Source organism: Lytechinus variegatus, chromosome 9 (genome assembly GCF_018143015.1).
Source record: "Lytechinus variegatus isolate NC3 chromosome 9, Lvar_3.0, whole genome shotgun sequence".
Taxonomy (NCBI): Eukaryota; Metazoa; Echinodermata; class Echinoidea; order Temnopleuroida; family Toxopneustidae; genus Lytechinus; species Lytechinus variegatus.
In genome coordinates this window covers 3,159,749-3,187,364 of record NC_054748.1, presented here as the reverse complement: position 1 = coordinate 3,187,364, position 27,616 = coordinate 3,159,749, and the positions used below count along the sequence as shown (strand labels likewise).

The 27,616-nt window shown below is 39.6% G+C and overlaps 1 protein-coding gene across 1 annotated transcript in view; it reads left to right on the top strand.

The window, feature by feature from the left end:
• Positions 1–27,616, top strand: part of LOC121421636 (homeodomain-interacting protein kinase 2-like) — an 87,260-nt gene that overhangs the window by 25,771 nt on the left and 33,873 nt on the right. Inside the window, 2 exon segments of the mRNA XM_041616402.1 lie at positions 18,366–18,489; positions 22,220–22,339. Of these exon segments, the coding sequence (XP_041472336.1) occupies positions 18,366–18,489; positions 22,220–22,339 (244 nt within the window).

Here is a 27,616-nt window from a genome sequence, read left to right as displayed (position 1 = left end):
GGGATGAAACTTTGGAACCTGAACTTTTTAACTAAGACACTGGTAAATAATTTGCTCTCCTAGTAGGTGCACTTATTGCTGGTTTAAAAAAAACTTTTCTTTAAATGCGTTTTCTGCAAAAGTAACTTTCGCATAGAAGTGCGCAGAGAGGACGGTTCGTGGTGCGTGCGACGATATCACGCTCAGCAGATTATTACTATGGTGCACTTGATTTTATATCTGTAGGCAACTTCAAAAAATTAATGACTGCTGTTGGCGAATTCACTACATTTCACTACATTTTTGAAGCAGTCTCCTGACTCTCTGAATTTCCTTGCAACCCTATTGTATTTGATATGAAGTAAATATCACAATTTTCAGACTTCTGTGGGAAGCTTACAAGGGATCGGGGGGGGGGGGGGGGGGGGCTGGGATCTTCCTTCCTGACTGTGACAAATCAAGTGGAAATAGAGAAACTTCAAATTAAAGTTCAATTTATTCCATTCTTGATGACCCATCAAAAATTAATACAAATGTAGCATCAAAAAGTGGATGGTTGTATATTCATTCTTTCAAGTTATTTTGGAAACCAGGTTGGAAGTTAGAAACTTGAAAACGACACAACAGTCTGCTTTGAAAATGAACGCGAGTTGCTTCCGTCATCTGGATAATGGCATCTCAGGGTTTATTGTATGTACTGTACAGTAGACCGGAGTATTTTTTTAATGATTTTAATTCTCCCTTTAAGTTCATATCTCAATTGACATGTTCAGCATTCAGTTTGGTATCTAATCTATTATATGCCATTAGGCAACCTTTAGTGATACAGATAGTGCCATCACTACAGTTTGAACTTCGGAAGGGAAAGCAGTGCACTCTAAACAAGTTTTAACCAATCTTCATGTATGTTGAATACACTGGCATACAGATGGGGGAGGGGGCTTGGGGGCTCTTGCTCCCCTCTTCCCATTTTTTTTCATGATTAAGAAAAAAAAGGAGAGGGATAACATGGGTAAATTTATTTTCTAAATATTAAGTCAAAATCTATTACAAACTTGGATTTTTTGGTAATAAAAATAATGTCCCAATTTTTGCGTGCTCGCTGGCAAATCTTGATTGATTTTTACGCATTATGCCATATTTAGCTCCCTTAAATTTTTTGGCTCATTACACCACTGATTGAGTACATGTATGAACTGAGCAACTGTTGGTTAAAACAAAATCAAATGCAAACGAACTGTTAAACAGTCGTTCATATTTTAACCAATTTTATATTTTGGTTAAAAACAATTCTAAAAATGGGAGAAAGTGTCCATTCACTTTAATACAATATGTGAATGTCAGAAACTGCATACCAATCAAACTTTTTTGTTTCCAATCTTCAGGAAAGATTACACGGGGGTCGGGGTCATTTTGCCCGCAACAAATGACCCCGAGCCCCAACATTGTTTCAAAAAAGCACTGAAAACAAGGAGGAGTCCTGGAAAATCCTATAAATTGATTGCCATGTCAAAGCTTTTCCAATGTTGCACAATTGGGCAGGACACATGTAAAGCTGTGAAAAGTAGCCCGAGAAAAAAATGCATTTCAATCAGGTACTACATTGTAGGTTTCAATAGCAATGTAGGGTTGCCTAATTTGCAACATGTACTATATATCATTGACCTTCACGTTGCAAAGTCTAGAATTTTATGTAGGAAAACTTTCAGGGAATAATTTTCAAGGTATCATATCGCACTTTTCTCCACATTTTTGAAAGACTGCTATGCATTAAGTCTTTTGTAATGCATATTTTTTACTTAGGACTGCACATTACTACTGTACTTTGTTGAGAGCTTTTCTCTTATAAATGACCAAATATACTATTCAAATTTGTAAAGCAAAATTTTTCCCTGACTTTAATAGCTCTCCATCATTGTGACATCCCCTTTTACTCTTCAATTGATTGGACCAGTGCTTTAGAGACAGAGCTAATTTACTGTGACAGTTCAGACAAAAGAAATTTTTAGCACACCCATCCTTTGGGCAAAACAACCGTGTTTTCCCCTGGTTCACCCTGTAATGAAGGATCTGTATAAATGGAGTTGAATAAATACAATAGAGTATTGTTTGAAAGTAAATACCATAGTGAGAGAAACAAACGTGTAGTTGTGAACTTTGAAGCCTCTTAAATGGCCCACCCCATATTCCCCATCCATTTTTATTAATTTTCTGGGTTTGATTTTGCCTTTATAGTAGTTTGAAAAGTGATTAAAATCATAGTGTTGGTTGGTAAATCTTGGTTGGTAAATTTATGGTATGTGTGTATCCTTTGGTAGTAACAAATATTTTGATGAGGGTAATTAGAGTGATACAAAATGAAACAAGGGTCCGAGAGATCATTCCTACAGCCTACTGTTACATGTACATGTATGTACCTTCATAATGTGTGGTTTACAGAACACATTATTTACATGAATGTGGATTTTTTAAATGAATTTTACTTTTATTACCTTTTTTGATATTTTGGTCTCTTTTCAAAATTTCATACAGTGTTTTTACTGTGTACAGTTAAAGTGTACATAGCCGTCATTTGATTGATGGTTCTTCCATTATCACTTTTCATATATGATCCTTAACGAACCCATGTTGATGACTGTCAGTCATATGCTATACTAGCCCCGGAAACCCATGGAGGGAAGCATATTCTTTCAAAAACAGGCCTCAATCACCATTATAGATTTGTGCAACTAATACTGATTAAAGCATCAAAAGTTTAATACTTTGCTGGGACAACGTACCCCCCCCCTGTAGTCTTTGAAATGTACTCGCACAAAGTCATCGCTGTAATTTTCAGGGTTCCCGATTCCTGGAGACTAGTTCCTTTGTGCCTTTCAGTCAGCATTGTTCAACATGGAATTCTATTGTGTTGTGAAGCGAATGTGTAATGAGTGTTGATCCATAGGGATTGGGGCAGGAGGTCTTATCATTAATGTGCTGATAATGATAGAAGCCGCTGATTCACGCACGATCCTCCGTGACGTGCTGGGATTACACAACGTGTCTCATCATTTTTCCTATATTTTTTTATCTACAAGAATGTATTAACTGAAATCTGTTCATTCTATGAAACAAAAAAGCAGACTTCTTCCTCTGAGTCACACATCAAAACATCTTTCTAGTTCTATTAAAAATAATTTACAGACGCAAGCAACCCACCATTAATGATGATTTTTTGAGAAGAAAAAAATATTGAGTCATCATTAATGATGGAGCAACTGTAAGCCAGTAAGGATTTATCATTTTTTATTTAAACTATTATTCTGGTTCTCTGAAAAAAATAGAATAATTAATATACTCATTGGTTTTTGCTAAAAAAAAGCTCAGTACGCTTTTGGTCTAACAATTTGGATTTCCCCATTTGTGAACATAAGTTTTGCTATAAAAAACAGACATGTATATATTTTATTTACTTCAATAACTCCATACATCTACTTGATTTGCTAGTTCAGCCCTCTGGACTGCCATACCCGAATAGAACTCCCAAGGATTTAAAAAGCGCGAGCGCGCCCTCTCCCGTTCAGGCTTACTACCCATGATCACCGCGCAATTAGCGTCCATCTTCCTCTTTTGCTTTCGGCAAGCCACCTGTCAAGACGTGCTCAGATAAGTCTCCTAAGAGCTCAAATCTTTTTGAGCTTTGGTATATTATTTTCGCTTATCTGTGGTGCATTCTCCCTTTTAATTTCAATCTTTCCATTTGTGTGTAAGATTGTGTTCAGAATTTACACTTGGCGTGACTTTTTAGACGTGTTTTTGGAGACACTTAAATTGTTTTTCTAACGTTTGAGTTCTCGTCGCGCCGCATCGCTAGCGCGTTCGCGAGGCACCGGGCTTGGCCTGCCTACGTGGCAGCAAGCCTTCACCACCTGTCATGGTTATTGTTCTTCACGTTCAAAGCGTGGTGGCTTTTGGTGCCGTTTTTGAATTAAATTCTAGACAGCCTCTACACTTTGTTGTCGAGGGTGTTATTGTTATTTCTTTTTGCAGGTTGGGATCTTCAACTCTGTTCCTTCCTTGCTTTCTGGAATTGATTTATTAAGATTTTCGATTGATTATTGATTGATTAATTCTTCAATTCTCTTTCCTTTCTGTTCTGAATAAATTTCTTAATTGATATTTTATTCACAGGCGGATCTTAAAGCTCAATTCCTTTTTCCTTTTGTTCTGAATAAATTTCTTGATTGATATTTTATTCACAGGCGGATCTTAAAGCTCAATTCCTTTTCCTTCTGTTCTGAATAAATTTCTTGATTGATATTTTATTCACAGGCGCATCCTAAAGCTCAATTCCTTTTCCTTTCTGTTCTGAATAAAATTCTTGATTAATATTTTATTCACAGACGCTTCGGGGATTGTTTAATTCGGCTTACGCAATTATACCTGATGATTGTTTGGTTATTCAATCCCCCTAAAAAAAAAAAAAAAAAATTGTTTTCTTCGTTCAATTCCCTCTTCCCTCCTAGTCTTATATATTTTTTTATTTCGACAGGCGGGCTCTACGATTCCCTTTGAGGATTTACTGTGTCGTTCTTCCTCTTGGAATCGTTACTAGAGACGTTCCTCCTTCCTCCTGTTCTGAATTTCTTTACCTTTCCACAGGAGGTTACTTTTTTTTTTCCTCTTGGAAATTATCGTAAAATTTCTCTTATCTGGAATTATTTGTCTCTCAATCCCTTTTCTTCCTGCTCTGAAATGCTTGTTTTTGTGTTTCTTCGCAGGTGGAAACTTCGTTCTCTTCTGAACTTGCATTCATTTTTGAATTTTTGTTTCGAATTTTTCCTTCGGGCACAAAAAAAGAGAATATAGTAGGGGAACCTTGTAGGAGTTTCTTTTTTCAAAGTCTCCGACCTCCTTTTTCTTACAGGCAGATACCTAAACTATTCTTAGGTTCTTCTTCCTCCCTACCCCTCCCCTCTTGTTTTGTTCTGTTTGCTCAAACAAACTCCTTTTAGGAGGAGGGAAAGACCACTCCGGTCTCCACTTTTAATCTAAGCGAGATCTTTGTAAAAAAAAAAAGAAAAAGAAAAATTCTTGTTTTTCCTTTTTCAGGGTATAGAGAGGTATCTTTGAATGGGACTAACACAGCCCCAGAGGACCTGGTGCCCTCCACGGGGACCGCCCCGATTGCAAGTTACAGAAGTCGGCCGCCTCCAGGCGAGCAGGAGGGACACCGCGGTGAGCGCCCAGCGGCGGTGAGTATGAGTGTGCGTCGATCAGCATTCCGAATTTGCGGTCGGATGCTAAGAGAAGGAAGGCCGAGACTGTGGTGCCACGGTCTCGGACAAAGGAAAAAGTGGTAGCCAAGGCTTCCAAGCCTAAACTAGGTCCTGCCGCCGCAGCACCCATAGGGCTATGCGACCCACCGGCTACCGGGTCACCAGAAGTCCGGAGGGAGAGTGCGGTTCTCTCCCCCCGGCACAGGTCAGGATCTCTGCCGTATAAGTCGTCCTCCGTTGACAGCATCGGGAGAGATCGCCCAGCCCCTGACCGCGAGAGGCGTCACACAGACTGTAACCACAATCTGATCGTGACCACAATCTGACCCCGTCAGATTCGGGTGAAGTTTCGTTGTTGGCGGCCCCCCTGCCAGGGGCGGCAAATCGTAAGAGATCACCCGTGCCTCTTGTGCCTTCTTCTGCTCCGGCCACGCCGGCGGAGCCCGCAAAATAAGAAGAAGAAGAAGAGGTCGAAGGAGAGGTCGGCCAGCCCTGTTGCCATGGGCATTCCTCCTTCAGACCCTCTTATCGGTGGCCAGATGTTACAGTCATACATGTTATGCTGCTATATTCTGCTACCGCGAGAGGCGTCACACATCGGGCTGTGACCACAATCTGACCCCGTCAGATTCGGGTGAATTTTCATTGTCGGCGGCCGCCCCGCCAGGGGCGGCAAATCGTAAGAAATCACCCGTGCCTCTCATGCCTTCTTCTGCCCCGGCCACGCCGGCGGAGCCCGCAGAAAGAGAAGAAGAAGAAGAGGTCGAAGGAGAGGTTGGCCAGCCCTGCTGCCATGGGCGTTCCTCCTTCAGACCCTTGTGTCGGTGGTCAGATGTTACAGCTATTCATGCTGCTACATTCTGCTACCGCAAGAGGCGTCACACATCAGACTGTGACCACAATCTGACCCGGTCAGATTCGGGTGAAATTTCGTTGTTGACGGCCACCCTGCCAGGGGCGGCAAATCGTAAGAAATCACCCGTGCCTCTTGTGCCTTCTTCTGCCCCGGCCACACCGGCGGAGGCCGCGAAGAAGAAGAGGTCGAAGGTGAGGTCGGCCAGCCCTGTTGCCATGGGCGTCCCTCCTTCAGACCCTTGTGTCGGTGGTCAGATGTTACAGCTATTCATGCTGCTACATTCTGCTTTCGAGTAGTGCGGGTTCACCCCACCCTCGACGTCTACTCACCCCGCTGATGCCCCTGAGCATCAAGCGAGACAAGTGGGCAATAACCACCAGACACCCGGGAAATCCTCGAGCGATTCTGTTAAATCGCCAGCCAGTGCACCGACTAACCAGGTGCCCCAAGATCGCGTGTGCTTTCCAGCATTTTCGTCGATCTCAGAGCACGTGTCCCAGCCGACACGCGGGGCCACCCCGGCGCTTACTGGACAACCCCCCGGTTCAGTCCATAGAGCGAGACTCCCTTTACGAGGACAACCCCTATCCCGCGGTCGACTTTTCAGTAAGCGCTCAGGCACTGCTTGACAAGTATCTACCTCACATCTACCCTCCGAGCGGGGGTATTGATGAAGCAAGGGAGTCCATATTTTCTCGCCCCGCCTCTTCAGGCGCTCCGAGCTCAATCGGCCGAATTGGGGGTCTCGGAGAGTGACGGGGTCGCTCTAGACGAGGCGGCTCCTACGACGAGGAAGCCGCCAGCTCCGTGGGTGTAAACCCACCCCCGCTCTGCTGCTGCCCGGAAGCGCCAGGCTCCGGCGCCGCCGTCTCGAAATTTTCAAGCCTCTCGAGGCTAGCGAGAAGGCAGAGGCAGGGGGGGGGGGGCGATTATTATGCAGGTACTCCCGAATTCGCCCTCTACGTCAAGCTCACATACGGCGACGACTCCTTCAGCGGTAACTCTCTCCATTCTTCCCCCTAAGCGGGCCCGTAGATTGGAGGTATGAATCTCTTACATACCGCATGCCGCACTTCTCTCGTGAGAATGTTTGGCTGCTTTGAGAGGACAACCTATCACGTCCGCGGACCGTCCGCCCAGGCGACGGGACCGTCGCTTTTCTGGCCTGAACCTCACTTTCTATTCGAAAGTAAGGGTGCCCTGTCTTACTTAGCTCCTACCCTTGCAACGCCAGAGTCAGGGCTAGTACAGACACCCGTTCTCCAGCGATCGCCGCTGAAGAGAGGGCGACTCTGATATGAGCACCATCACCGCTCAGCGGTATGTCTCACTATCTCATAGCTCTCCGAGCTTATGAGTATGTATATCGGATCTGAATGTCACGGCGATTAAAAGTTCTCCTGTGCTTAATAATCGCTATGCCTTCACCACCCGGTGCATTATGGTTATGTTAACCTATTTGTCTCGTATTCGGGCGGCTCGTACGAACCCTGCCCGAGCTGCCATCACCGGTCGTCCCCCCGGACACCGCCGGCAGCACCCGCACCGAATACGTGGAAGGAATCAGCTTTTCATATGCTAGATATCCCTCCTGTTGACATTCACAGCTGTTCCCCGAGTCTTTCCCGGTTGGGTAAACATCATCTCGGAGGAAAGTAACCGCCGTACATCTCATGAGATTGTTGGCTATGTACGTGCGTTCAAACTTGTTTAAAGCCCCAGGATTCTCTGTCGGCATTCTATGCCTACTTTCTGGGCACACCCACCGTACCGGGTCGGCGAGTTCACACCAAACTGTACACCGCCAGACCATCGGTCGAGCTCTAACTGTCTATCTTATAGACTGCCCTCTATGTGGGTCAATCTTGCGGGCGTCTCCGCCGCTCCCTCCTTGTGCGGAGTGGTCTACGGTGGATGTCTTTACCGTGCCCGTTAGTCGAATCGGCTTCTTTCTTAGAAATTTTTTCACGGCACACTCGAGTCGCCCCGCATGCTGCTTTCATCCTCCTTCCATGCAAGGCATGTGGCCAGGGTCACCGCACGACCGAGGATGATGTAACAGTGGATGGATGTATGCTTATGCCTTCCTAACCACGATCACTACGACCCGCCTTCTCTCGGGCCGACTGTGGATGAGCCTCCCCATGTAAGTGATTTACTTCACTGGAGTTCTTCTTTTAGAAATTTAGATTCTCATCCCCCGCTGCTTAGGGCGTCATTTTTGCCGCCCCCCGCAGCTTTTTGGAGCTCCTTATCTTACCGATATCGGACTGTTCCACGCTGCCGCAACCGGCGCCGGCGGTGCTCGCTCTTACGATCACCTGAGAAACAGGCCTTGTGACTGTTTTCATAAACAACTGGTTCTCACCGCAGACTGATGGAAATTTTGTGATTACTTCCTCAAGTCTCCTTCGCTTGTTTCTTCAAGCGAGGACTTCGACACTCTTAGCCAGTTTCCGTCCCTAACTTGATGGGACAGGGCCGTTGCTACCTCATTCGATTCCGTTGGGAATGTAACGGTTGAGGTATCATATCTGGCGATGTCTGTTCGTTTAGAGCATCTCTTGATGGTCGTTTACACGTAATATCGTGACAGATTTTTTTCGCCAGCTCCCTCTGGCGTACACTTGCTGCTGCTAGGGATTCCCCCGCCCAGCGGACAGCCATCGCAGCCTAGCCTCACGGGCTCTCTCGGCGATGGTGGCTTGAGCCAAGCCACCTCTTCCACCGCGGGCACTGCACCCTCAGATGGGTGCTTCAATCAGTATGGGAGAAAGGGGATCCTGAGTTCTCTCTCGATCACTCGGTCTAACACACTTTTGTCGTGATGTGTACCGCGCTGTATCCCTGACACGCCCGGTTGAGCTGTTTTGACCAGACTGCTCTATTCTACATAGGCAACATGTCCGCGGCATTCCTTATTAACAGGATGGCACTCAGTCGCTTTCTCGACCCTTGTCTGCCTTACGAGTGGTTTTCTTCCTAAATCCCTACTCTCCGTCGTTCCTAGTCCCCTTCGGACCGCTAGTAACTTTTTACCACAGCTCTCTATCAGAATTCTGCAGATTTCTGCCCTCACGCATTTGAGACAGATATCGAATTCTGGGCGCTTTCTCCCACGCGGAGGCTTCCCCTACAGAAATTTCCTAGCTTGCGGGAAGCGTGCGACTAGCTTGCGCAAGCTTGCGGCATGCTAGTAACTAGCATGCGGTTAGCTTAATAAGCGTGTGATATGCGTGCAGAGTAATAGTTAAGCGATCTTTTAGCGAGCAGGGACTGTTCGCTAGCATGCACTCGCTTATTAAGCGAGTGCCCTGCTAGTCGCATGCTAGTTACTAGCAAGCGGCACGCTTAAATTTCGGTAGGGGTTCTGAGATATCTCGCCTTCTCAGATTGGTCGATTGATCACTTACTGAGCCTTAAAAGCTTCAGTTTTCCGATCACGATTCTTGTTGAAATTTTCAACAAATTTCAATTCTTACGCTCTAGTCAGCAGGTGATGTTGTTCTCCTGACACTAGGCCGAGGGCCCATGATACTTAGTATTCCTGAGTATACAGGGCATTCCTCTCGAGGACAATTTTGAGGGCCGCCTTTTGGTGCTCAACTAACTCCTTCACTTCTTTCTACTTGAAGGACATTCCGTCCAGCGAGGCGAGATTTGCTGCTTCGGCGCTTAAAGCAGCTGCGGCTTTTTCCCCCTCTCCCTAAATTTCGTTGTTTTTGTTTTTTCTTTTAAATTTTCTTAGGCTTACAATTGAAAACATGCCTCCCTACGGTTTGAGTCCGTGCTGGTCTAGCAAATCAAGTAGATGTATGGAGTTATTGAAGTAAATTATGAAAATACTTACCTGATTTTCTTATTTACGAGATAACTCATACATCTACTTGATACCCTCCCACCGACCCTCCGCCTTGCGTAGCAACATGTTTCAACGTATGGGCTTGCGAAAGGTGAGGAAGATGGACGCTAATTGCGCGGTGATCATGGGTAGTAAGCCTGAACGGGAGAGGGCGCGCTCGCGCTTTTTAAATCCTTGGGAGTTCTATTCGGGTATGGCAGTCCAGAGGGCTGAACTAGCAAATCAAGTAGATGTATGAGTTATCTCGTAAATAAGAAAATCAGGTAAGTATTTTCATAATTTGCATTAATGAGCTATTTCCGTATTGAGCATAAAATCTCTTCGAACTCGGTAGACCCACTGGATCGAGTGACGCTGATGCAATGTTTATCGATCCATATTTAGGTCTACACTGCTGAAGTCATGTTTGAAGCGTGGGAGCTCTCCCCCCACAATCAATTCTTTTCATTTCCTTTGAAGAAGATCATCTTTAGATTGAAAATTGATTAACTCTCCGCTTTGATTCTGTTGTCAGTGTTTGTATCATGTGCTAATAATAATAAACTCTTTGAGTGCTGTAACAGCTGTGTTCATATCTCTTTCGGAAATAGATTTCTGATTCCTGTTTTTTGTTAATATTTCCCTGCAAAACACTTTACTGAGCAAGTTTTCCAATACAAACAAAATGTTAAATTAATTTTGTATTTAATATAGAAAATGTTTGTGTATACTGTACGACCTGATTTTTTTTACCCAGCATTTCAGTAAATATAATTTCTTTTTTTTAAATGATATGATTATTTCTTTTTAATTTCATTAATATTGTGCACATAGTATTTTCATCACAGGTTTTCAGTGTACAGACACATGCATTAAACTCTGTACCAACTCCCAACTCTTCTTTCTTTACTTGTCTATTTGTCTGTGTTCCAATAATAAATAAAAAAAGATGACTCATTTTTTTAATAAAGCATGTTTCATTTTTGAAAAGGGTAGAGGATTCCTTCAAAGTCAGGTGAAATCTTTACCATGCTTTCATGTACATGTATGCGTACTGTACCTTATGTTATGGGGGATGATTTTTGAAACTGTCCATTCAGCAAAATATTGGTCTACATACTGTTATTTTGATGAGGGAATCCAGGGGCCCGTCTTTAGAGTTGCGATTGATCTGATCAATCACAATTATGGACGGCCAGCGACGTCAACATCTATTATGCATGTTTGATAAAAATGTTTTCTAACTATGATGTATTTTCATGCATTCATTGTTTTCTTGAAAATTCACTCTGCTTCTCTTTCTTTGCAAAGAACATTGTGCAAATTTCCTGTAAAAAAAATATGACACTGATGGATTTCCATAAAGTTATTATAGATTGATTGGATCAATCGTAACTCTTCGTAAGACAGGGCCCAGATTCTTTCTTTCTTTGTCATGGAAACAGATAGTAATTGATGTCTCAAGTCTTTGAAAAATATTTTCAAACACAATCCAAAATATGTGTATTTTTTATATACTGTTTTCTCTATTTCAAATAAGATCAAAGTCCACATAATTCAGGTGGGAAAATATATCGTTATAATTCTTTTTTTTTTCTTTTTAATAATAGCCTGGTGAGGGATACCATCAAATTTTTATTTCAAACATCAGCATTTAAATACAAGAAATCAAAGCTACATGTACCTCATAATGTCAATAAAAAAGTAGGCTTACAGAAATATTATAAAGAAGTTGTTATGAAGTTGCAGTTGCATACATGTACTACCTGCAAATGTAAGTATGTATTAGATTTTGTCACACCGTGATAATTTACATCATTGATATGCTTTAGGCAGTAAAATGGATTAAGCTGGATTGATTTATGGATTAAATTTTATCCCACACTTGGACGTGTTCTTTCCTATTAGGGCGTACAAGGTTCATGCACACAGTACAGTATGCTCTAGAGAGTATATGTGTAGAGTCTTGCACTGAGATTTTTTTACCAACCCAGATGTAGGTTTAAAAATGTCCCAATTTGTTTCAAAGTTTAAACCAGCAGTTGGTTATTTAGAGATTGGTTAAAAAATATATTATGAGAATGTTAGATATTGAATTTACCTAGATTGTACTTCCGCAGTCTCAATATTATAGGTTATTGCGGTATATTAAAGACATGACCTACTATATTTTTCCTTTATTTCATTTTAGTCTCACTTGTTTAAAATCGCGTTGTTTCAAAAGACTGCCTCGATGGTTCTATTTGCTTCGCACAATTTCAATTTCAAACATGTCAGTCGGCCACAACTTCATCTTGTTGTTATGTTCCCTTTAATGTTTATTTATTCATTGTGATATCATCACATGTTTAGAATAACAGTCTTGGCCCAGGCCCCAGGGGTACTATTGAAGAAGTTGATGAAAGCCCAAGTTTACATTCCTTCTCAGACCAGATATGATTGCCTATTACATGAATGGCATGCCACAAATATTACAAGTGTATCTTAACTGAAAAGTATTTTACTTGAATAATATAACCTGTATTCATCAAATAGGTCAGCTATTAAAATTAAAATGTACATAGGTTTCCTGCTGGTTTGGACAAAATATATGACCAGGAATACTTTCTTTCCAAATTACAAAATAGCACTCCACTCTTTACAGTAGCTCAATTTTTTATTTTTAAGTCTTGGTGAAATCAGCTTTGTCCAGTAATTTTTGTTTTCTTTCTTTTTTTTTGGGGGGGGCATGGGGAAAAGTTTTTACAAAGTGGCCCTTTTTCTACACATAATTGATCGCCATTTCAGATACATGTACTGGTATACATTTGACGACATGCATACTTACCAAGGAGCTTGATTTGATAGCCATTTAATACCATCATTGACTTGCAAATCAAAAGATTATTACAGGACATAAAAGGGTAAGGTTAGAAGGACTTTTCATGGTGCTATGTGACCATATTGAATTAAATTAAGCTTTTATCCAAAAAAATTTTCTATAAATTTTGCACTCTGCAGCCAGTCTTCTGAGTTTGAAGTATTAGAGCAAGAAGGGCTTAATTTGTAATTATTTACGACATTGCCCTTCTAGCATTTCATCAGAGAAAAGCACTACTGCCATGACGACTGCAGTGAAATAGACGATTATGTTGAGCATTGTAATCGAGTTTACTGATAGAATTACATATTTTGATTACGAGTTTTATATAAAGATTGGAATTGAAAATTGAATTTGCAAGTGCATTGCCATTGAATGTGATGGGCCACATACCTTTCCTCATGATGTGAGTGTGCACATGTAGAAGGGCATAGTAGCGATTTACTAGCATTGCGTGGGGTTTTTAGGACCTTCTGCTTCTCAGTGGGCACTGAAGTTGAAGTGTGGGTTGAAGAAATTCTTGATACTGGGCCAGGAATTCCTCATTCTATTGCCAGGCATGGCATTCCAACATACATGTAGGCAGGGGAGGGGGGGGGGGCAATGTGTCTGTGCCTCAGGGTGTATGGGGATGGTGTGTGTGTGTGGGGGGGGGTCAGGGGGACACGTGTTGGATGCAGGCTACATGTAGCTCTATGATGTTAGGTATGGAGAATAATGTAGAGAAAAGCAAATTTGACAACAAGTGTTCTCATTTGTATTCAATTATTTTGTACCGTATTTATTTTTTTTTCTTCAATTTTTTTGCTTTGCTTTTATTTTAAATGTTATTTGATTTATTAATTGCTTCATTCATTAATTGATTGATCCATCCATTCACATTCATTCATAATTTTTTTTTACTTTTCTGGATATTGATATTTTTAACAAATTTATTTGTCATTATTTATTTTCTGTTTATTTTTGTATTCATTATTATCTATTTTTTAGTTATTTATTTTATTTTGTTTATTTATTTATTATTTCTATTTTATTTATCTAAATGTATCTTTTTTATTATATTTATTTATTTATTATTATTTTTTTTTTTGGGGGGGGACTTGAAATGCAATACATTGCTTACATATAACTAGAAAAGTGGTCTTTACACAATTTTCTTTATTTAATTAATTTCTTTGCTTATTTCATTCATTTCCTTTATTTATTTATTTATTTATTTATTTATCTATATATTCATTTACTTTTTATTTATTTTTGGTTTTTATTATTTATTAATTTTTTTATTTATGGCATTATTATTTGTAATGGGAATGGATTGTACTACTGTTCATGCAAATAGTAAATTGCTAGCAAGATGCATAAATACATGTACATGCACACTACTGTACATGTTGTGAGCCACCACGGAAAGTTTTTCTGTAACTATAGTTGGTAGAGAGACCTGTAGATTTGACATCTTGGTAACCTACAACGCACCCTGGGTTCAACATAACAGTCTACAGTATAATAGTATGTCAACATCCTATTGTCTGAGAACATTAAAACATGATTAATGTCTGTAATATTGTCCCCATGTTTGGAGTGTTTGTCATAATAGAGACCAAAGTCCATGTATTATCCTTTCAGCTGTAGGAGGGTTCTTGACTCTTGGGAACAAACAAGAATATGTTTCATACTGGTTGAATGCTGCTTGGCAGCTGGGTGATACAGCAGGCACTGCTCTGTGATTTCTTTTTTTTTTTTTTTGGGGGGGGGGTTGTGGAAGGGGTGCCACCCCCATCATAAGGTTGTCTCTAAAAAGGAAATGAAGGGGTTTGGTCGCACCCCCCCCCCCCTGACTCCCGGCCCTGGGCCAGTCCACCATAGGAGTAGCAAACTGAACTGCTTCTACTGAAGTTGTGGGGAGGGTGATCTGATTGTGTGATTTTAGAAAATGAGCTTTCCCTCTCAAACTGGACAATTGAGAAAAGAAGGTGGGGTGGGAGGTTTGAGGGTGGGGGTGACCTGGGAGGCGTTTCATCAATATTTTTGTCCGACAAGTTGTCAGATCTGACAACTATTCCTGGATTCTGATTGGTTGAGAAGCACTGTTACTATAGTAACTGTCGGATAAAACAGGACTTGTCGGATAAAACGTCCGACAATCCTTTCATGAAACGCTCCCCCGATGATGCCCTTATACAGTCCCTGGACATACCGTGATACCATTCTTCCAATCAGATTTTATTGTTGGATGTGAAGGCTGATGACACATGGGCATTTATACATTTATGATTTATTATTACTGAGAAATATTTTGTTCAGTTGACCAAACCTCGTGTAGCTTGTTTGTGCCCGTCATTCCTGGACAATATTACAACTAGAACTTGAAAATAAAAGTACTGTAGATGTATCAGAGCTTGTTTCTATGAATTGCAGTGACCATGTATGATATACTGTACTGCAGAGAAAGGTGAGGGAAAAATTGAAAAGAAAATACCTGTCGTGCCCTCTCCTCATAAACCAACCTAGCATTCCAAAGTCGGTTTGTCCCATGTAGCATTCCCAGTCAGGAGCAGTCCGATAAAGATAGGAGATTGGCGATTATCTGCCCCCAACTCACACACTGGAAAATTTGTATAGGGCTTTTAATGCTGGTTGCATTTGTATCATACATGTACTGTATATGAAGGCCTGCATGTACTATCATGGTTTAAAATTTAAATGACGTATCCATGAAGTAAAAACCTTAAAAACTTTAGGATGATTTGTTTGGGAAGTGATGACAGGGTATTTGGATTGTTGAATGGTCAGACTTTTTACTTTAAACTTTACAGCTTTGAACATAGATCTACATGTATGACTAAAATTTTTGCTGATGCCAGTTTGCACCAAATGATATTTTTTTGATAGACCTGCAAGTTTTGCCAATAGGAAGGAATTATCTGTTGTAGTTGGTGTTTTCTTTTGGACTCGTTATGGATTTTCAGGTAAAAAGCCGAGTCTAATTTGGAGTTTGAACTACATGTTATTCATTAAGGGGGGGGGGTAGCATTACTTCCCATGAAATCTATCATGGCAACTGTACATTTCAACTTGGTATTAAGACAAGGACAATGGCTCCACCACCATGTTGTCGATCTTGAAAACTGTCCTTAGGTGGTTTCAAACATGTTACCGCCTCGATCATAAGAATCCCCATTAAATTATGAGAACTTTTTTAGGCAAAAAAGTACCCATTAATCATTACTGCATTTACACCACCCCGAAACCTATCCTTCGGGGTAAGTTCCTGAAGTTGCAAGTTTAGGAAGCATCACAAAAAGAGGGGGTATGAAAGACCACACCCAAAAGAGAGACTAAAACCAAGTTGAAAGGAGAAAGTGAGAGAGAGAGAGAGAAGAAAGAGCATCTGTGTAGTGATGCAGTATGAGTGCAGTGGGGAGCAAGGCCAGAACAATAAATCAGGTATATTAATGCCAGGTTGCCTTGCTCCAAGTCCATTATGTAAAAGTGAAAGGAAGATGTTTGTTTGTAAGATTTAGGCAGAAAATATGCATGCAGTAGAAATGCACTGCATTTGACACAAACTGTAGAAGAGAAATTTACATGGAAATAAGACAGAGAATATAGGCTTATAAAATCATGTTGACATATGAATGAAAATATATACAGGAAAATAGTATGATATATACATGAAAATAGTATGAAGATATAGTCAAGTCACTACACAAGCATGGGCAGTATGGTCTAATAAGCAGGCCAGGCTCTAGATTAAAAATCACTAGCTCAGCAGCCACCCATGGCGCCCGCGCCTAACTACACGCTGGGCTTAAAGTTCTTGTAATTTTGACAAGTACTTACTATTTAGTACTGTACTTTCGGGGACATTACACGTAATTAGCTCTCACATTGCCAATAATACCTGGTATTTTGTGATCGGGGTAAATTTCCCAATCAGGAAATACCTGGAACTGACAAACTTTTAGGCTGTCTGAAACCATCTCTTGTGTGAAAGGGCCCCCAGAGAGATGCCATCCTCCACTATCTCCTGTATGACCATGACTAGGTGACCAATAGTGTCTGGAATTCGATGGCCCCGCTAGGTGATGTCATTCCAAGGTGATATATTGGTTAGGTGCATTGGAATAGAGACGTAATAACCCTAGGTGTCCAATCACCGTCCTATCAATTGGTGAGAAAGAAAAGCTTATGTCGGCCATCTGCTGTGGTTCACAGATCAACCGATAAGAGCTAAGGGGTAAATCAGTGTATAGGATGTATTCACCATCATATGTATTAAAAGATGTTGATTACAAAGTACGTTTCGGACATTCGCGCCATTCCAAACTCGGGGGCCCAAGTAATTTGTGGTAACTTTATGGTAACAGAGCTCATCTGACCGTATTTTGAACTCTGGTTTAAATTAAGCCATGGTTTATAAAAACTCTGGTGTAATTATGGGGAGCCAATTGGAACATAAATTCCTATTAATGTTACACATCCAATTTATTAAACTGATATCACATCCAAATTGTTCTTTATTGTCTGGGAGTTTCTCCTTACTATGAAAGGAAACAAACTGATAAAAATAAGAAAAATACAATATAAACATTTTTGGGGGGGCTCTCCATAATTTTAGCACAGAATTAAAGACCATTGTCTATGAAGATAAACCTGAATTCAGATTTTTTTTTTTTTTTTTTTTTTTGGGGGGGGGCTACTTTTTAAACCTGCTGCCTTAATCTGCTACACTGTACAAGCTTTATCATAGCAGTGAATAAGAATTGTCTGGTTCTTTTTTTAGTTTCTAGGGTAATGGCAAAGTTACCAGAGACTCTGTTCTCACCACCATTCTAAAAACTAATACTGGAAACTAGTTTTGTGGAAAGTAGTTTAACGTGTAATGAGAACAGTTGAAGTGGCCTTGGAAGCAATTTTCCAACCAGATTCAGAGAACCACCTCACGATGTAGTTTTGAAGATCCCTTCGCCTCGTTAAACTGGTTATAGCGTAAGTAAGGACACAACGTTCTTTGGGAAGCGATCTTTGCACATTTCGAGAGTGGTACTCCACACACTGTATGTGGAATACCTACGCTGCGGTTTCAAATGTCGCATGAAACATGTCACCCCACTGAGAGTGTTCCCATAGCAACAAGACCGCTTTTGTGAAGTGGCTTTGAAAACCACTTTCGGGTGATCAAATGGGAATGCTAGCAACATGATCTTCCTAAATGGTTTCCGGAACCGGTTTTCCTGTAAAGTGTATAAACCAGTTTTAGAAAGTATGAGAACAGTGTCATACATGCTTTTGTCAACTCAATATGAAACCAGTCCTTAGTCCTAGTGGACAGGTGTACCCCTCTACAGTTTGCAGGTCCGAACTCATTCCCAATGGAAGGATGAATTCAACAGGTTCGTGTTTGCTTTGGTTTGAAGGGAAAGTAATTCACACAGACCATGTACATGTTGTAGTATCATCAATATCTTCCAAATATGGTATAAAACCGGAAAGTAATACAATGCTGATCATGCCTTTTCCCCTTTTGTTTTTTTCTCTCTTTCCCGTTCCTGTTATGGTTTGTCTCAGGGCTCCGGAAATTATCCTAGGACTGCCATTCTGTGAAGCCATCGATATGTGGTCCCTTGGATGTGTGGTTGCCGAGCTCTTCCTTGGTTGGCCGCTCTATCCCGGAGCCTCGGAGTACGATCAGGTAAAAGATTATTACATTCAAATTGGCAACATTTGTTCATGAAGTACATGTACATTGTGATTTTAAAGTTATTTCTTACTGCAATATGATTTTAATGGAAAATTTTGTCTTTTTTCAAATTGGCAATTTCTATTTACTCCTAATGTTGCTAATAGAAAACTTTGATGGTAGCTTCAAATTGGCAAGACTGATTTATTTTTCTCATGCAAAATATTGATAATGGGGAATTTTTGTTTCAAATTGCAAACATTGATTTATTCCCCCACCCCCTGCAAATTGCTATTGGCAAACTTCAACATTTGTTTCAAATTGACATCATTAACTTCCTATTTCCTCTGATAAATATTGTCATTACAAATTTGTTATTTTTTTTTCTTCTGTAACATGTTGTCAATATAAATTTTTTTTTTAATTTTCAAATTTATGCAATTTGTGTATTTGCTGGATTCCTTTGCAAAATATTGTTGACAAGAACATTTCCTTTTTTGGTACAAAATCAGCCAATTTGTGTTTAATTTGCTCTGAAAATGATTATGAGATGGCATGAACGTGAACATGTAGATAAAAGCTTAATAATAGAGAGGTATATCGGAGGTTGTGTTCTGCTTATTGTTATCGTTTGCTCAATACTTGGATTGTGTGCGTTAATGACAGCCAAAACTGGTAGTGTATATTTCATTCTATACCATTGTTTGGACTACACATTTGCATGTACATTGTTCATGCTATTGAAAAAAAAAACAGCAAGGTAAATTTAACCAATAGCAGACGTATCAACCCAACATGGGCCGAGCTACTTTCACGTTGCCGTACCAGTAACTCTTTTACCAAAAGGAAGTCTTTAATGACTTTCACGGAATAGTCGGGAACTCGGCCTCCCCCACCTGGATTTGCGTTGTAATGCAATAACGTAATCTGATTCGAGTCGTAGTGCGTGGAGCCATAGGCGCCCTGCACCCCAGAAATGTACACAAGTCAGGAAATAACAACCTGAAGGGACTTGGGGAAGTATAATGATTCTTGTCATATTAATCACTAGGTATATATATATACTGTATGTATATATGTACACATATAAACACACCTTGGAATAGTGGTGAACTGTGTTTGCCCTAGTGGAAAGCTTCCAAGTAAAGGCAAATATAATTGACATAAACACCAATGTTTATATGCAAAGAGTCGTATACGCTTAAATAGATCGACAGGGGATTTATAGGAGATTTATATAAATTTTATGAATTTGTATATACTAGAGAATCTGTACTCTTCATGCTTAGTGTGGCTTTATTGCAATAAATTGGGGACTCTTCAGAAGTATGAATTTTAGAAGTAGCGGCATGAATCTTCGAATATACATGTAGAATTCCTACAAGAACAACTCTCTGAATAAGATGAACTCTCTAGCTAGAACCTTTTCAAAGACTTCTCTCTCTCTAAAAAAGAATAAAATCTCTGAAAATTCAACCCTTTTAAAAAGCCCTCCACCAAATTTGAAGTTGATTGTTTTACCTAGTATCCCTAGTATCATTTTCAATCGGTACCTTTTTTTTCTATTTCATGATTTTTTTTCAAATATTAATCTGTATTTAAAAAAAAACGATATGGTCAAGATGTACTGCAGTGGAAGTGGGAACACAATAAAACAAATTAGCACATTGTTTAAGCCCGTCACTTTAACAACAAGTTGTTAAAACTTTTTTGTAATAATTTAAACTTTTTAAACAACTTGTTTAAAATGTTTAAATAATAGTCGTTAGAGTGACGGGCTTTATAAACAACATAACTTAAAATTTCTTTCAGTGTTTTTACAGTGAAGAAGCTATGACAAGGGTTGCCTTGAATGTTGTGGATATACTTCTTTAATATTAAAATCATATTTGTTATTGACCTACAAAATCATCATGTATATATGTTGCTGTTCGAAATCCCTACAGCGTATGAATTAAGAACTTGCATAGGTCTCTTTTTTTTTGGGGGGGGGGGGCATCTTTAAAAGGAAGGAAGGATGAACTTTCAAGTTTAAAAATAATTTTCAAAGAGAAAGGAACCTCCTATCACTCAAATCCTTGACCCCAATCCTTTGTCGTACACAGGAATATCGACTCTACAGGCATAAGGGGCTTATGGCACTAACATTTATAGAGATGACGCGAAAATGATATTGTGGGACCGTTCGCAGAATGCAGGAACTTAGAATGTTGCCCCTGGGGCTCGATGGGGGAAGGGGCCGCTTATTTTTAGAAAGTGTTGGATGATTTGAGGGGGAAACAAACACCGATGTGCCTGTGTGGGACTAGAGTCATGATGAAGCCCATTCCAGCTAAGATTAGAAGTCGTGCAAATAGGATTTGGGGTTATATTTGGGATCCACTGTGTGGGGGATGTTGACAGTCATGTGGTTAAATGGTGTGACAGCTTTATTTATGAATGTTTTAGTTCATTGCAAATGAAAAGTGAGCAAGATTGTAGTTTATTTTGGGGTTGTCGATAATGTTGAGTTTTCTTTTCAATACATGTAGATTTAACTGGAGCAAGTTGTGTTGGTGGGCATTTCTTGTTGAGTATCAGGAGAAAAGCTTAGTTTACATGTAGAAAAATAAGGCCCACACCAATTTTAATGTGTGGGACCACTTCCATCCAGTAATAGCACATTACACAACTTATGGGGGATGGTGGACGAGCGTTGACTTCTGGTTCGTAGGAAACAAGTTCATGGCTTGCTGACTGGTTTGTTCAAAAAAAGAACATGAACATGAATATGTGGGCCCACACCAGGCTACATGTATATCTTAGAATAGCATAGGCTCACAGGGGGCGACAGAGGATGGGGGAGATTTATTTTAGGACTCCAAACGCGAGATGTAGAAATGATATCTCGCTCACATTCCCTGCCCGAGCGGTTGATATTTGTCACGACACGGCCTCTCATTTTGTGTGACACAACAGGAGTGTCTGATCGGGGAAAAAGGAAGACGTAATTATAGAACCAACGGGACTTTGTAATACGATGACCTTTCTGAGTTGTCGTTTTGGAAGTGGTCATTTTGTAGTTGGTATTACACCAAAGGTCATGCGGGGTTCAGCCTCGGAGAACTGTTTTCTGCAAGAAAACATGAGGTTTAAAGTGATAAGATATAGTTGAAGAAAGAGGGAAAAGTTTGTAGTCAATTTGAATTGCATTTATATTTCGGGGACCATAATTTGTTTTGGGGTCTTTGCTTGGATATTGCAACATTTTTTGCCATTTTGAAGGGAGAAAGAATGAAGTATGCTGCTGATGCAGTATGAAAAAGAATGAAATAAAAATAAAGCGTCAATCCTTCAAATATATTGGGAAGCTCACATTGGTGTTATTTCAGGTTTTCCTTGCCATTTTCATTAAAATTCTTCAAAAATAGTTGGAAATTTTGCAAGAGTTGACTAAAGTGTGGCAATCATAATATATAGTTTGTATATTTTAACTTATTAGCACACAATAGAATCAAAATCACTGTAGGTGTATGTGTTAATTTTCATCCTGTGAAAAATTGTAGCTGTATCATACATAATTGGAATATTAACTTTAATACAATTCTACTCTTAAATACATTTTGTCTGATTTATTTGATTTCTTATTGTCATAGTATGATAATTTAATGTGAAATTGATGACTGTTGCCAATTTGAGGAGAGATAAAAACAGATTAATGCTGATTTTTTTTTCTCATTTTTTCTTGAATTTTATTCTCTAGATCCGGTATATTTCTCAGACCCAAGGTTTGCCTGCAGAGAATCTATTGAGTGCTGCGACCAAGACTACAAGATTCTTCAAGAGAGATATGGAATCCAATTTTCCTCTCTGGAGATTAAAGGTAATAAGTCACACTCACAAAGAAATATTTTCATCAATTCACCCATTTCCTACCAAAGTAAGTTTGAGGAAAGATATGGTCTCCGTGATTTTCTTTTTAAAAGCCACTTTTCGTTTCAGGAGTTTGTTTTATACCTGAATTCCGTCCGGATTAGGTGATCGTGGAAAATCACTGCCCCTATAGAGTGAATGATAAAGTGAGCAGAAAGATGCCACTTTTCATCAATTTACCCATTTTCTTCTATTGATTTGGCACACACACCTTTTTTTTAACTTCCATGAATCCGTACAAACACTTTGGTAAATTTCATTCAGTTTTGTTTGGTCTCATCTTGAGATTGTTACGCCATTGGTATTCAGATCTGCTACCCAGAAATGAGCTATAGAATAATAAGAACATATATTAAGATTTGATGATGACTGTTGAGATAATATGACTATCACGGAGGTGAATCTGGTATTAGTTTATGTAGTTTCATTCCCAGACTTTTTTTTTTTAGCTTATAAAGTTTTTTTTTGTATTTATATGTTTTATTAAGTCAACACTGACCCAAAATAAACAAAAATAACAAATCAAACATAATTAAAATATTTACAAGTGATCACAACATCATTAGGGAAAAAAACATTTATAATAATAAAAAGAATAAATAAGAAAAAATAAATAATAAAGAAAAAAAGAGTGGAAAGATTTTAATCTGCAATGGCACAGACGTGATATTTTATACAACTTCGATGGCAAGTATTTGTATGCATATATACAGGGTAAACATGATACATATATTCATTCCCAGACTTGTACGTGAAAACAATGATCGCTATCTTTGGAAAAGGGCTGCGGATTTCTGATAGAAATTGCTAAATTATTCATCGGGTGGTTGATCGTGACAGATAACCACTTATGTACGTCAGTGGAAGCAAAGGTGATAAAAATCAATGGCTATGTAAGATCTGCATACACTGAAATCTAGTCTTCATGCACAGACCCTAATTGGAGCTTACCAACATGTGGGTCTTCACAGAAGACTAGCCCAAATTAAATGATTCCCTAACAAAAATAAAACAAAATGAAAACTAACAAAAAGAAAGAAATAGAAAAGAAAAGAGTAGAAAAAAGGAGAAGAAAGAAATTGATATTTGAATTTTTGAATTTTACTTTATATATATTTTTTAAAGGTCAAGTCCACCTAAGAAAAATATTGATTTGAATCAATAGAGAAAAATCAGACAAGCACAATGCTGAACATTTCATCAAAATCAGATGTAAAATAAGAAAGTTATAACATTTCAAAGTTAAGCTTATTTTTAACAAAATAGTTATATGAACGAGCCAGTTAACTCCAAATGAGAGAGTCGATGTCACTCACTCACTATTTCTTTTGTTTTTATTGTTTGAATTATACAATATTTCATTTTTTACGAATTTGACAATTAGGACTTCCTTGCCTAAAGCACAATATGTTAAAATGATGGAATTCCACGCATTCAGTGAGGAATGAAACTTCATTTCACATGACAATGATAAGAAAATAAAAATATTTCATATTTCATATAATAAAATACAAAAGAAATAGTGAGTGAGTGATGTCATCAGTTCCTCATTTGCATACCGACCGAGATGTGCATATAACTGTTTTGTGAAAAGAAGCGAAACTTTAAACTGCCATAACTTTCTTATTTTACATCTGATTTTGATGAAATTTTCAGTGTTATGCTTGTTGAATTTTTCTCTTTTTATTCAAATCAAGTTTTTGTTGGGGTGGACATGTCCTTTAAAGAAATTAAATGTGAATAATATATTTATGATGGCGAAAATAGTCAAATTGACTTGTTGCCATATGAAATAAAACAACCCCCCCCCCCTGCTGTTTCCATTCCTGTGCACAAGTCATTGGCAGGGAATTTAGGCTATGCATTCAGAGCACTTAAAGTTGTGAACAAATGGTGTGCACAGAAAGCTAGTTAAAAACTATGGGCAAGGCTATCTATGATAATGCAGTGTTATTTCCACCCACTCTATAGAGTCTACGGGCACAAACCCCTTGTCGACACTTAAAACCAACAAAAGGGTCTTGGGACAAGCCTAGCAGATTAAAAACTACACTCATTTTGGTTGCTGGTGGTAGGCTTAAAATCCAGACTGCTTTTGCGAGTCCACAAACTGGAGCCCTGCACACATGCAAGATTTAGACTCGCTTTATGGAACACATTGAGTGATGTAGTCTTTGTTTCCCCGACTGCAAATTTCTCCTAAACAGTTTTTAGTCTGCAAACCTACATTTATAATTCAGCCGATATTACATTGTTTTGTCTATTAGTGTATTTTGAGAAGCTATAATGACCAACGTCTACACATCTTTATACAGAATACAGTGAATGTTTACAAGCGAGATTTATGTCTTTTTATCCTGTATCGGGATTGATCAAAGGTTGTGTGTGGTCACTGAGACTAGTGACCTACACCTGTTGTCTTTCCACCATTCCCATGTTAGCTCTGCAATGTATGCAAATGGCACAGACCCATTTTAGCTACCAGATACTAATTAGCATACCCTACCTACAGAGTCGTTAGCATTCTACACAAAGTTATGCTGTGTGTCAGGGGTCCGTTTCACACTGGTGTCATGTTGCTGTTCACATTTGAAACATTAGCCGACCGGTGCATTTTAAATGCCCTTGCAGTGCGTAGGAAGATAAGTTTCCCTCTCCAGATGTGAACTGAGGTTCTGCTATCAGAGGAAACTTCCCTCCACCTTTTTCAGTTCAGGATAAATAGGTCATATTATCAAACAGAGTCCAAGGCAGGTCATTTTTTTTATTGTGAAGAGTGTTAAAGTAAGAAGGACAAAATATTAAATCACAGATTTCCTGCATATGTACTAGTAGTAGTACACATAAAATATGCTTATTGAAAAAGAATTTGATTTTTTTCTCAATTTTTGTTAAATTCAACAATCATGTCCATTGCAGCTACAGATTGCATAAACATTCCATTCACACAAATATGAATTGTAGTACATCTACTTGTATGATCAGGGGCCCTGTCTTACAGAGACTTGCGATTGATCCGATCCATTGCACTTATGGAAAGCCAGCAAAGTCAACATATAGAATGCATGTTTGCTCAAATTTTTTTCTAGATGTGATTGAATATCTATGACTTCATTTATTTCTTGACAGTTCGGTGTGTTCTCCTTTGTTTACCAAGGATGTTTTGCATTTTTCCTGTACATAGAAAAAAATATGACGCTGATGGATTTCCATAGAGTTACGATTGATTGGATAAATTGTAACTCTCTGTAAGTTGAGGCCCTGATCTGCATACATGTACTTATGGATAATGTGAAAAAAAATTTCTACCAATGTGAATGACCCTTGCATGTATCCAGACAAGTACACACGCTACCCACCCTCCTTTTCTCTCTTCCCTCCTGTAGTAGTGTCATATAACAGTCATGGATACATATCATCTTAGTTTTCTCCTCCTGACATGAAATGTACACATGATTCATATCGCTTGCAAATGTCAATGACACGACATAGGACAATATTTCTCCATGTGGCGGCCAAGTTCGTAGATGGCGGGGGATACCAAAATGTCAGCGTGGTTGTACGGTAGGAAGGAATACTAGCCTTAGTCTGCAGGCACAGACCCTGATTGAAACTGGTGATCAACAAGTGGGTTTTCACGTAAAGACTAGCACATACCAAACTAACCATAGGCTGCACGTTCAGACCCTTAACTTTTTTGAAGGGTTTGCACAGCCGACTATACTGGCTGGGGGGAATCGTAGCTTGCAACGTGAAACTTTTGTCTGAAGTGTGCAGAAGAAAGACTATAGGCCTGATACAGAGATTGCATTTGGTATTAGTTTAAAACAGGCTTGGCTCAAGGACCCATATTTGAAGAGCCTGCAGATGTGTAGGCCTAGCCCCCAGGTGCTGAAAAGTATTATTAATCTTTGAGCATATTTTACTTCAATACTAGGACTAGGAGGAAAAAAAGTTGTGCACTCAAGCGTGACTTGGACGTTCGGGGCACAAAACAGTGGTCTGCACCAGCCCAAGTTTTCCAATTAGCGCTTTTTTTCTGATCTGGCAAATTATCCAGATCTGAACAATCTCGAAATTATTTGTAATGGAGACGCAATTATCACGCTAGTTCGTAGTATTAATCTCGAGATTGCAGTCCCAAGTCAACTTGGGATTATTTGCAAAATAGCGCGCTATTTTACGAATTATCCCGATAATTCGGAGGTGCAGAGGCACTCAGGATTATTTATTCACGGTGTCAGACCATAATGCATCGATGCCTCGCTTGCGGAGCAGGAATCGCTCTTGTTGCGAAGGTGGAGACGGGGCTTCTTGAATCTTGAGATTAATCGCGATCGGGCTAAAATCTCGGGATTGAGCAAACTTGGGCTGGTGCAGCACCGCCTAAAGACTGGAATGGAATGGGGATAGTAGGCCTACATATTTTTTATTATTTTTTTGGTGGAGGTTGGGGGTACGATAAGACCATTAATAAACAAGATGGAGAGGGGCAATTTGATCATTATGTTGACAACATATCCCCTTTGACCGATAGGATTGAAGAGGAAGGGGCTGTGGCTCGACCCCCAACAACTTGACCCACTGACTATACATGCATTTCCCATAGATTTGTACAGGCAAGACCTGGGCCATGTCTTTAATCCATCAGTGTCATTATTTTTTCCAAAGGAAATATAATAATAATAATTTACTTGCGTATATAGCGCTTAACACTTACTTTGTCAGAAGTCTCTAAGCGCTCTACAGTATATGCAGCATAATCACCCTGGCTTTAGCAGTGCAGCTGTTACGCGTGCTGCGTTTCAAGGAATAAATTCCTACCAGGTACCCATTTACCTCACCTGGGTTGAGTGCAGCACATTGTGGATTAATTTCTTGCTGAAGGAAATTACGCCATGGTTGGGATTCGAGCCCACGACCCTCTGTTTCAGAGTCCGGAGACTAATCCACTGGGCCACAATGCTCCACATGCACAATATGGACAATTTTTTTTGTAAACAAAGAGAAGCACAGTGAATTTTCAATAATATACATCATAGCTAGAAAATATTTTGAACAAACATGCATAATAGACGTTGACATTTCTGGCCGTCCATTGTTGCGATCGATTGGATCATTCCCAAATCTTTGTTAGCAGGGGACCCTGGTACCAGAATGCAATGTGTTAACCTGTTAACTAGTAAATTCTGTATGTGTTTCTCATATTAAAAATTTGTTCAGGGGG